Source organism: Musa acuminata, chromosome BXJ3-4 (assembly GCF_036884655.1).
Source record: "Musa acuminata AAA Group cultivar baxijiao chromosome BXJ3-4, Cavendish_Baxijiao_AAA, whole genome shotgun sequence".
NCBI classification, from domain to species: domain Eukaryota; kingdom Viridiplantae; phylum Streptophyta; class Magnoliopsida; order Zingiberales; family Musaceae; genus Musa; species Musa acuminata.
In genome coordinates this window covers 44283045-44295523 of record NC_088352.1, presented here as the reverse complement: position 1 = coordinate 44295523, position 12479 = coordinate 44283045, and the positions used below count along the sequence as shown (strand labels likewise).

Genomic DNA, 12479 nt, shown 5'->3' with positions numbered 1-12479 from the left:
CACGAAATCAGCTTTAGGCGCGGATAGATGTGTAAACATCTAAGATTACAACAATATATAAAGGCAAGTGATTGAAAGATATCAACAAAAACTTATAGGCAGAAAAAATTAAAGTAGACGTGAAGAACAAAGAAGCAATAATCATGCATCACAACTGAAGACCCAGAGGCCAAGAAGACAGTGAGGCGGAGGATGATAAGACCAGCTAGAGCTTGGATCAGTCTGCTTTTCCATGGAGACAGAACATTATGACAAAGTTCCCAATGATTTCTGTACAGCTCATGTTTGTCTTCAAGTGGTCCTGCTGCTACTTCTGAAGAAAGCTGCATCTGAAAACATCGAGGTAAAGAGAGTCACAATGGACTCAGCCTGCTTGGAGTGCAAGCATCTCCGCCCAGTTTGGAAAAGGGACATTAGAGAATCTATGGCTTCCCAACCTTTCTCTCTTAATCCTCCCCCAATAACCTTTTTTGATAATGTACTCAAAAGGTTACGTGTAATCAATGTAGTTTGATTCATTCCAATAAACCATTAACTAATCATACTTATTTATGTCACTAAACAATGAATGATGTTGAGATATTGGAATGGGATGGACGTTGTCTCCAACTGGACTGAGCCCATGCAACCTGTGCTTAGTGTCTTGGAAGAATGGCACAAAACGACAAGCTGCGTTGCTTAGGTTAGATTATCCTAAAGCCACAAAAATTATAATTCTTTCCCTGTTTGAGGCATCACAATATCAGATCAACCTGATCAAAAGTGACCATAAGAGTCGGTCTTTAACACAAATTTGCCAAAGAAACGAAGGATAAAGTTATACTTTGGCCGATAGATGATCATCAAACTTCAGAGCTTGCTCCTCCGAGCGCATGGGATCAATCAAACACATGAATTCATCAAATGGTACCAGCATTACCCCGAACGCATCACTCGAACTGGCCGAAGAACCTTGTTACTTCATTAGTAATAGTAGCAGTGCAGCCCATACACGTTTGATTCCACGGCCTTATTTCACAATGCGAAAACAACATCTTAAGGAGGTTTGTAGAAAAGGCAAGCACAAGAAATATTGGGTTCTTTTCTCCCTCTTTTTGGCACAAGGAATATGGTTAAAGGTGCATTGAATCACATTAAACCAAGAATTGAATGTAATTATCAAAAATGCTGCCGACTATGATTTTGTAGGCCTTCTCGGTCGGGTGGTAGCTGTCCCAGAACACATAGTCCGTCACGTCACTGCACACGGTGGCCGTCTTGCTGTTGCACAGGAGCGTCACCTCTATCGTTCCGGTGCCACAGCATCCCTTCGTCGACACCTTGAATCCTACACACACGCAGGAGATGGTAGTCCAAATAGCAACCCGTGTGCAAAGCTGAAGGATGGATGTGAGTGGGAACGCGAAGAAGGATGGGTTACCGTAGTAGCCGGGTCGACGAATGAGATCAAGCAAGATGTCGTATATGTCGATGTAGACGAGCTTTGTGCCGTCACCGAATTCTCCGGAGAGCCTTCGGATCTCCTGTTCGATCTTGGAGTTGTAGAGTTGTGCGGCTTGGTTGCGAGTCTCCTCGCACTGTCTCAGGATCCCTCCGCCAACAGTTCTTTGTGATGGTACGCATCCGATGGGTGGAAGACCCACAAAGCCGATCTTTCTTGCTCCCATGCCGTGTAATTGCTGAACCCAATGATAATAGCATCGAAGTAAGAGCAAGTCTTCAAGGATATATATATATATATATATATCCAATATTCCACCGGAGTTCACGCACCTTGATGAAGTCGGAAGCCCCACCGATCAACAAATTCACATAGGAAGGGATGTCGTAGTGTGGTCTCCTGAACGGGGTGGTGAAGTAAGTGTTGGCGATGTCGTCGGTTCCGGCACATACCACGTAGAGAGCTTCGGAAACGATCTCTGCGCCTCGCTCCTCGCCTGCAATGGCGTACAGCTTTTCTTTGTACTCCGCAAAGAGCTTAAGCTCGTCGGTCATGGAGAAAACACTCTGAAACAGTACCCAGTTAGTGTTCATGATTCAAGACAAGGTCGTCTTCAACGACAGATCTGATAGATACCACTATCTCGGGGGTGATAGGGTCAAATCCGGTTGCACCGGAGGCGAAGCTGACACCGGTTAGAATGTCTTCTGGTGAGAGGTCAACGCCAAGGTATGGCGGAAGCAATTCCTTCACCCCTAACCCTGAAGCTGCAAGTTGTTGAATCATAGCAATCTGGTTTAGATTCAATAACTCCAAACAAAAGCAGTTCTATACATCACTATTCCAATTTCCTCGAGATGGTATGTTACACGAAGATTATCTTTTACATAAACAGATAGGTTTTTTGTGTGTGTGTATATAGATATAATTTATTCCGCAGTTTTTGATGTGTGTTAACTCGATAATGGAACAAAAAGAGAGACGTCGGTACAGAAGTTGGCTGGACACACTTTAACACCAAGTTGAACATTAAGTGACGAGCAAATTATACCATTTTTTGGAAAAGTCAGCAATGGCGGCAGAAATGGGCTGACATGATGAACAGAGGAAGCTTAGTTTTCTGACATATGAACTGAGGCATCTTTTTCAAGTGGTTAATGTTTGAAGACCATTTTTGCAAGATCGACGGGAAAGCTAATAAATGTGACGTTGAAAGCCATTTATTTCCTTTAGCTCTACGTGGGCAATGCTGGATGAGACAGCCCAAGGAAGTGTAACACCTCAATAATGAACGTCTTCCTCCATGCATATATACTCGGTATGCCGTATATCTAAAAGATCATGCGATGCCAAGGAGGAGGAGGAAGATATGTATGTATACACGTATATAAACTTACTTATAAGGTCTGTGGGGATCAGCCCATTGGAGAACCTTCCCGTGGCCTGGTGATCGATGAAATCTTGGCCGTAGGGAGGGAAGTCGCACCTGATGGTGGTCGCAAGCACGTCATTGTTGCCCGGGTCGACGATGGAGTCGCCGAACGCGATGACCGCCGGCACCATCGACCCCGTCGTCCGATTCGAGGAGTATCCATGCGCTCGAGCAAGCAGTAGCATCAGTAGCAGCAGCGAGGTGAAGAGCGCTGGTGCACTGTGAGACGCCATTTTCATTCTCAACCCCATGGTTTCCTCCCCGGCTGCTGCTTCCTCCATGGGGCAGATCCTTCTTATAGAGGACAGCTGATGGATGGTCCAGTGAAGGAGCACTGTGCGTCCCAGGCTTTCGATCTGTGTTCTATCTGTCACCCAACACACACAGTTCCCGGAATCGAACGAGCGGTGATTAGCGAGTGAGATAACAACAAGGACGAAGCATCAAAGTGGCCCATCTAATTTTTCCTACCAGTATTAAAGGGATGTATTGGATTGCTGCGGGGGCAGTGCATCAAATGAGGTGGTTGTGGTGGGGCACATGACGTGTACTCAACCAGTTAAAGGGGGGGACGCATCACATGGCGCGAACGTCCGATCCGATCATGACATTCCAACCAATTTCCCTCCATTTCCTCTGGTGAGGAGAGAGCGAGGAGGAAGAAGAAGCTGCAGTTGTTCTCTGTTGTAGCATATTTGGTCAGCGGGCAAAAGTCACTTGTGGTTCACTCGGTACTAAGAAAAAGTGGGCACTTTGACTTATATAACTCGAATTTAGAATAATAATTATAGTAACAAGAAAGATTAATGATGAATTTAGAGAAGCAATTAAGGAAATAAGATGTCATCGATTTCTTGGAACTTTTGGACTTAAAGTACTGTAACATCTCCAAATCAATTCGCATAATCATGCAAGTCATTCTCTATTTTCTCTATGAGCATAGAAGCCTAATTAATCAGTATTTATTGTCTCGATTGAGATATCCAAATTGATTAGTAAAATATTATATAAGATAAAATATTAAGAGCGTTAAATATGTTATTTAATATATATATATTTTTTTCATCTCCTATTTCCTTGGTCATCTAAATCATAGAGTATTGTGCTCTCCTATTGGTTGATGTATTCACCAATATCAACTCACCATACTGTACACAACCTGTGGCACATATTGCCAAAATGTCATGTAATTTAATAGATGTCCTACCAGTTTTGTCAATCCTGTTTTACTGCTCATCCATTAATGATTAACATTGAAGGGGAAATTGGACCCTTTCTAATTACTATCCTAAAAATGGGGAAAATTAATGGTCCAATTAATCATGGTAATAAATAATCAGCATGGCAAAAGCGATATAGGCCATGTTTAATCCAAAATATATCTTCTAAGGAATGGTATTGTATTTAACATGAAACTTCTATCCAAAATTAAATTAGAAAGAGACTTACTTTAAAGATGATTCCTTCATCTACTTAACTGATAATTATAATGATTTTCCCATATTAATTCTCATAATTTGAATCCTGATCATTCCTAATTCTCCATGATAAGACATCTCATGCAGATTTCCCAATTGTCTCAGGAATAATTTAACTTTTTGTTCCTTGTATCATAAAACATTATATATTTATGCAAAAGTTACATTACATGTTACAATAGGATAGATATGACAGTGGATCATACAAATAGTTAAGACATTACAACTTGTTATATATATATATATATATAGTAATGCAGAAACAAAGGCATTTAATGAAGGGCTTGTTCAATTTGTTGCTTGAGAGATGACATCCGAAATCAAACTAAAATAATTTTTTTAGGATAGATTGTGAAGCCATGTCTTAATCTTAAGATCTTATGATGATTTAAGAAAATTATTACTAATTAAGCTATTTACTATCTTCAAAATATATTGAATGAGTTTTCAAACTCTAAACCCCTAACAAGTGAGTCAGATATATCATAATTAAACTAATATTTGAAATGTAATATTTATGGAACGAGGTCTCACTCTCTCAACTTGTAATAAGTGTGTTTGATATTGATGACTTATCCAATGAATGAGACAAAATAAGGATAAGAAATGGAGTGAGGAAAAAGGAGGAAGCGAAAGGAGAGTAACCTACCTCAATGTTTGACCTCATCCTCACTAGGGTTTAAGTAAATCTTTGAGGCACCAAAACATGGCACACAAAGTACCTCTGGATGACAGTATCAGATATAGTGTTACTTACTATTAATGAATAATTTAGTCACGATGAAACTTCCACAACATGGACCATAAGTCTACCTTACATGCCGTTGCATTAAAGAAGAGCATTCATTCGGTAGATATGCGTCACATTTGCCGCCTGCTTTTTGCTCGATTTAAACTTTCATAGCATCACTTCATCTTTTCTCCTCCTAGAATTCATCACAACGTGATAATTTTGATCAATCATCATGGTCTTAATAAGATTTCTAAGAAAAGTTTCCTCTTGTGCATGTTTGGTAAATGATAATAAGCCATTCGGTATCGGATTAAAGCTACAAAAGTGGAGGGAAGAAAGTCGTTTTATCGATAATTCAACATTCGGAAACATGTTCACTATATGCACAAGCATTACTCTTCTTAAGCTACAACTAAGTAGCCAACATTTGTGGCCTTTTCGAGCTACATGTTGGATTTGGTTAGAATTGTAGATAGATTGCTAGAGAACATAGGAATTTGCTATAATATAATTTGACATCAACTCTGATGATTATTTGGCACGTCCTTATTAATGAAGAAGACGTCTTGCATGATATCAGTGATCTCATTTATTAGTATGCTTATATAGGTCTAATTAATTCTTCTTTTGCATGCCCAAAGCAACTTACTCCATTACCCCATTCAGCCTTCTGCATGATGAGTTTCTCCCTGAACTTAAGGCTTCTTGCTAAAATATGAAGCTATTTATTCTCCATGTTTACGTTGAACTTGGATTTAGTATGAACGCAATCAATTGCAATCACAGATTTGGGACCATTGAGTTCCTAAAGTTTCTGAAGACCTTAAACAGAAGAAAGTAAACTTGGATTAGAGAATTCTGAAGATGTTTTCAGAGAGGTGACAAGAAAGCTATTTGATTTGATTTTTGATAATGAGACACTCACATCGAATTCAAGTTTCCATTTCATTAGTGCTAAATGAAATCAGAAAGTCTTTGGCATCACAATCATCATGTTATGTTGGTGTGGTGTTTATGTTAGCGAGTCTCCTATTACTGATGTGATTCACTTATTGGTCGGACTATTACGCACCGTTCTATCCACTCTTTCGGCTCCACATATACCTAATGTTCCCTTCGGCGAATTAGGACTAGAAAACGATATGCATCTGCTTCTGTGTGTTGCTTGCTGTGTGCACTAACTTGCTTATCAATGGAGCTCATTACGTTGTCTGTTCAGCGGGCAAATTAGTTCCGTGCATATAATCCGGCATTAAAGTTTTCGATGGCCAACTTGGTTTGACGAAGACGTTCATCCGTTGGTCCTTAAGAGGCTGATGAAGAAGTACTGTACCAATACATCGTTGGAAACCTCATAAATCTTAAGGTAATTATGTCAACCATGTCTTGATCCAATTGTTCCTCTAAGTGGATGAAGAGAAGACAAGTCATTGACACCAATCACATCATGAAACATCTAACTTGATGTGATGTGTCGCACAGTAAATACATATCCTTCTTCCCTGTCTGTATTCTTCTCCTTCTTCTTCTTCTTCTTCTTCTTTTCTCTGTCTACTTGTGTCTGCTACGTACACCGGAATGCATACATCCCAGCTTCTGGTCCAAAAGTCCTGTGTTAAATGGGACGTGAGATCGGGCTGCCTCTGACACGTCTAATTGCTTTGCACTTTCGTAGCAGTAACAACATGGATCGGCCTGAACCGTAGATCAGAAAGTACTTTTGGTTTGTGGTGGGATCAAGATTAGGCATTTATGAGGTCACTCCAATGTCTTCTCTCTATCTTCTGCAACGTAGCTCTTCCATGTGAGGGAGAAAGCAAGAGCTGCTCAACTACTGTGATGGTGGTGGACCATGTCATGTTCTTCCTGTGTTGCAGTTTCTTGTGGTAGTCTGGCCACAAATGTGGCAGCCACTTTTCAATCTCTCTCTCTCTCTCTCTCTCTTAAGGTTAAGGTTTTAATTTTAATGGCCAAGCTTTCAAGTCTTTTTCCAAATCGTAATAGTTATGTAATATTATCTTTCAATGTTATTGCATAGAATGATTATTGATTGCCAATTACGAAAAGCACTAATGTCTCAATTACTTGGGGCCAAAAATGAAAATAAATAAATACATTGTGTTTATAATGTAGATAACTTATATTTTATTAATTTAATGAGGACTAAAAATATTAATCCACTCATATAATCCTGAAATAAATGTAGTCAACAAATATTTTTTTTTTTATCATTTTCAATATTATAAACATTAATTATTTTACCTAATTTCACTATATAAATTTAATTATAAGATGCCTATCCCAAATCTTTTTTTTTCTTTATTTTATCCTAGTCAAAACTACCAAAGTAGACAATTTCATTTTTGTACATCATTTAATCATACCAATTTAGTGCACATTTTTATTTTTGTTGTTTCGATACGACGATGCATTAGATTATATAAATACAATTAAATATATTAAGTATTCCCTAATATTTGAAAATGTAAAATTATATCATTTGTTCGTAAATTCTAACACAAACTTTGATTTGATCATCCAATTTAGCTCTACTAATTGATTTTGTATAGTTATCATAAGTATTTTAATTAAGTTCGACCATCATTTTTTCAATCGCATGTCTTCGAGTTCATCAAACAAATTTTCTCTCTTGTTGAAATCATACTAAATTGGTAAACTAAATTCCTATCATGATATGAAGACAATTTTAGTTGATGATAGAACTTATTGATGCATCAACTAGAAACTAAATTTAGAGAGTTAATAGGCAAATAAATACAACGGAGAAAAATGTATTTGTTTGATTTGGACTTGACTTAGGACAAATATGGGCCCTAACACTATACTAAGGGTGAAGTAAGGCTCCTACCAACGTCGATTGCTGCCATTGGCCTTATCTCTACGTTTAGAGCGGTTGTTCTACACTATATATCCATTACATTATTTGGCACCCTAATGCCAAATAAGTAGCTCGTGGCGAACACGCGATGGCGAATGAGTGAATGTATAATGCAAGGGATGCCCTAATGAGTGAATGTATAATGCAACCATAGTATAAAAAGAGGTTAGACATCAATGGCGAACACGCGAGGTTATATTAGACATCAATGGCGACTTAAGTAGCTCGTACCAGACAGATACAAAGGACATGGAGACAGTGAAAACAGATGAGCAGGAAATAGAAATGGAAATGGAAATGGAAATGGCACCATGCAGAGAGTTGATTGAACTTCAGATGACGTCCACAACACTCTCTCGCTAAAGCAAGTAGGGAAGATACGTCTTGAGAACCCAGTCCACCAGTATCTCGTAGGCTCTCTCTGTGGGATGGAAGCTGTCCCAGAAGACGTACTTGGATGCATCTGCACAAGTGACTGTTGTCAATCCATTACACAATACTGAGACTTCAAGGTCTCCTGTGCCGCAGCATCCCTTGGCTGAAACCTCGAACCCTACACAAAGCATCTCGATCACTCGGTAAATATTCAAGTGAAATAAGATGTGATGTGTAATGACTTACCGTAAGCATTCGGATGCAGTATCATGTTGAGTAAGATCGTGTAGATGTCGACGTAGACCAACTTCGTTCCTTGATGCTTGGTCTTGAGTCTCTGCATCTCCTCCTTCAACCCTGAGTTGTATAGCTGGGCTACCTGGTTATGACCGGAAGCACAAGACCTCATGATCCCTCCTCCTAACGTTCTTTGAGATGGCACACATCCGATCGGAGGAATCCCCACTACAGCCACACTCCGCGCTCCGAGATTGACCAGATCCTGCAGGCCGAAAGAGTTGGCAGTGAGAGATGTTCGATCATGATGAAGCTCTTCACCTAATCCTTAATGCTGAAAAGGGTTGTGCGGTCAACTCAGTGTAGGAAAGATTAAAATGTTTTTCGCTGATAATTATGAGGACAAAATAGAATCCTGGAATGACGAAAATGTAACATCCATACTTGTTGCTCCGAGAACTTGATCAGCGGATTCAAGTGTCTTGAAATATCCAGGTGTAAGTAGTTGAGTTCATGGCAAAACTGTCCTTACAATCAAAGCCTTTAAGAACTTGTTCCTATTTCCTAAGGTGGTATGAGCTACCATATTAATAATCAACTCAGATGAAAAGAACTCGTACAAGTCAGTGATGAACAAGGTGAGTTCCGGTCCCGAAGGAATCTCCATTGATGGCGAGTCCTGTGTCACTACAACTCAGATGATCTTATTTCGATCCTCACTGATCCTGTATCTTCCGGTGGGACAATTTTCTATCAAAGGAGATGAAGCTTTTTTTATGCGATATTGAAGTCGAAGGATATCTTCAATCGGATTCATAATAAATATATGATGGGATATCTTATTTTAAGTCAAGCTGGTACGTCTAATGATTCAATAGGTAGGACACGTCTCGTCAAGACTGGTCGCCAGCGTACAATACTTCAGACAGTACTGCGTCCCTAAGTGATGTGGGAAGGGGGGCTGTGACACATTTACGCCCCAACTACGCCGCCAACCGTCCTCACAGCGACAGGTGCTACGACAGGACATGTCTCCTTTATGACACTCACAGGATCTTCTCTTTCCCATCTTGGGTGCGCAGGCAACTGACAAAAAGAAAAAGGAAAGCAGATATCTACTACTGCTGCAGTAAGATTTGAATTACTATAGGAAAGAGAAAGGTTGATGAACCCCCTCAGGACGCTCTTGTGCAAACGAAGCGTTTTGTTCCAAGCTTCAGGCACTCGGTGCAACTGAGATTTCCTTGGCTCGTGGTGGTTTCAGTCGACAGATCTCGAGTCGACTTTGTTCACCGGAGCAAGCACGAGAAGCAAGGTGATACAGACCAGAGAAGGGGTGAGAGATGAGAGTACGACCGTCGTAAATGCATTGTCGTACTGTTCCTGAACAGTGTTGCATTTAGTTCGGAATATACTCCTCGTGCTCCTTCAATTAACTAAGAGGACAAACTCGAGCTGGCGTTTTTAAGAGCTACAGTATAAGATTTGAATCCATCAGTTCAGAAACTGGAAGAGAAGCATTACATTTGTGATGGACCACTCACTCCTCCTCATAAATTCTTTAAGTACTATTCTAAAGTCATATCCTTCAGACTCAAAACCTTTTTTTCGTATATTATCTTTCTTCTACTATTCTTCTGATATAAGTGAAACCAGTGCAGATAAATGTGGCCCTCGAATTCGCTAGCTAGTGTGACAGGAGTTTAGCGAAAGGAAAGCTTAAGAAACTCTTCCTTGACTAGTGTTTTTATGAGCTCTCGGAGCAGAGGTTTGATCTACATTGTTAGTTTGGTATCCCCATCAAACCTAAAGCTGTGATCTGTGTGTAATGGTAACCACTAGATTGTCTATGGAAAGCTTCAAGTTTCGTCAAGAACTCCACAGAGAGCATTTCGTATAATTTTGTCTCAATAATTCCATTATCACAGAATGTGCTTATGTTCACAACAAGTCAACAGAGAATGAATGAACGTAAGCAGCATATTTATGTCGCAATGATGCATTTTTAATGAAGTAAAGCAGCAGATAAGATAATAAATACTAGTTAACAGTCTGCATCGAGCATAAGACTTGGAGAAGGAACAGCCAAAACTAATGGAGCACAAGCGATTAGAAGGCCTTACCTCAACAAAACCAGAGGCTTTGTGTACCAGGAATTTGGCATAGGAAGAAAAGTCATAAGAATGCTGCCTCAAGGATGCGGGAAGAAAGTAGTTGTTGGCTATATCGTCGCTCCCTGCGCATACAACGTATAAACTTGCAGAAATGATGCTGTTGGCTCTCTTTTTTCCTGCAATGCCTCTCACCTTCTTCTTGTACTCCTTGAACAGTTCCAGTTGATCCGGCAGCGACAGCACCGACTGTGGTTGCCCCACCAAAGATGATCAATAAACAAGGATAGACACTAGCATGTACGTGCCAATGAACGCTCGAGAACCCTAGAAGTGGTTTCAGGGATAAGATAAGTACCGTTAGTGTTGGGGTTAAAGGGTCGAACCCCGACCCACTCGAGGCAAAACTCACACCGGTTAGTAGATCCTCAGGTCCCAACGTAGTTCCAAGATATGCCGGCAAAAGCTCCTTCACTCCGACGGTCGAAGCTAATCAAAACAAGATAACACGCCGAGAAGTGAATGCTTGACTTGGGTCATTATCCATGCACACAAGTCCTTTTTTTGGGCACGTTGGCTCACTTAGGTTTCGTTTATACGTTGAACTTTTCATTGATTGTATTGGTACAGATGAAAGAACGAATGATGTGGAAATGAGTCGATATACCTATGAAGTCAGTGGGGATCTTCCCATTGCAGAACCTTCCCGTGGGCGAGTGGCCGATGAAGTCCTTGCCGTAGGGTGGGAAGTTGCTCTTGACGATGGTCCTCATCACATTGTTGTTACCCGGGTCGACGATGGAGTCGCCGAACACGATCACGGCCGGCACCAGGGCGGCGGTCTGGTTGACGGATAGCACAGACGTCGGGAGAAGCAGGCAGTGATGGAGGAAGATGAAAAGTGCAGCTGCAGCAGCTCTTGGAACGCAGAAGAACATCATCTTTACGTTTGTTTTCTTAGCAAGTGATCCCGGTGCAGAAGGCGAGCAAGCAGCCTCCTTGGTGTATTAGGAGCTAGCAAAACGTGCACCGAAGCAGGCGGTGTGATGCGATGACAGTAGTAATAAAGGAAGGGGACCCATGGACGCTGCGGAGCTAAAGCCGCCATTACTGTGACGTACGGATATTAGGGTGATGGAAAGAGTTCTCAGGTCCGGCGACGGGAGGCGATGAAAACGCCAACTTCAACTACAGTAATTTGGTTCAATACATTGTTTCTGATAGACCAATGGTAAACCAGACGTGACGGAAGGGGTTCTGCTCCGACCATCACCAATCCCCTACAAATAATCTCCTCGTTGTTCTTTCCACCACCATCCATATACTCCAGATGGGTTAAGATTCACGTCATGTGATCTCATCAAATATTCTCATTAGGTTATTCAATGAAATTATCCTAAAATCAAACCCGACCCAACCTGTGGCTCGGTCTGGCGCGACCTGAGCCTGGTTTCAGGTTCGACTCGAGTCCAGTGGCTCGACTGGACCAAGCTGTCTCAGCCTAATAGGCTCCGCCCGGCCCAGTAACGGGCTTAGCAGCCCACTTCTTGCGGCTCAGTTCTGGTAGCCCACATGCTACCGCACGGTCGCAGCCCACTGCCCGCGGCCTATCCAGCAGCCCGCCCCTTGTCCACTGCACGTGTCATGCACGTGGTACGCTCGGGCCTGGGTTGGCCCAGTGTTTAGGCTTGTTTTGTGAATTGGAACCCAATTGGCCCTAAAATTAAACCCGAATCGTACTGGTTTGACCGATTTATGAGGCTTTGACCTAAA

The 12479-nt window shown here is 41.2% G+C and overlaps 2 protein-coding genes across 2 annotated transcripts; both read right to left on the bottom strand.

The window, feature by feature from the left end:
• Nucleotides 1-939: 939 nt before the first annotated feature.
• Nucleotides 940-3282, bottom strand: LOC135635473 (GDSL esterase/lipase EXL3-like). The gene is made up of 5 exons (XM_065146561.1): nt 2839-3282; nt 2078-2208; nt 1774-2007; nt 1421-1679; nt 940-1327 (listed from the first exon to the last, which is right to left on the bottom strand). Exons 1-5 carry the CDS (start codon nt 3152-3154, stop codon nt 1134-1136), a joined length of 1134 nt encoding a protein of 377 aa, XP_065002633.1. The 5' UTR covers nt 3155-3282; the 3' UTR covers nt 940-1133.
• Nucleotides 3283-8149: 4867 nt separating this feature from the next.
• Nucleotides 8150-11711, bottom strand: LOC103983432 (GDSL esterase/lipase EXL3-like). The gene is made up of 5 exons (XM_009400645.3): nt 11374-11711; nt 11065-11195; nt 10719-10955; nt 8605-8860; nt 8150-8536 (listed from the first exon to the last, which is right to left on the bottom strand). The coding sequence occupies exons 1-5, from the start codon at nt 11645-11647 to the stop codon at nt 8343-8345; spliced, it is 1092 nt and encodes a 363-aa protein (XP_009398920.2). The 5' UTR covers nt 11648-11711; the 3' UTR covers nt 8150-8342.
• Between the last annotated feature and the right edge of the window lie 768 nt (nt 11712-12479).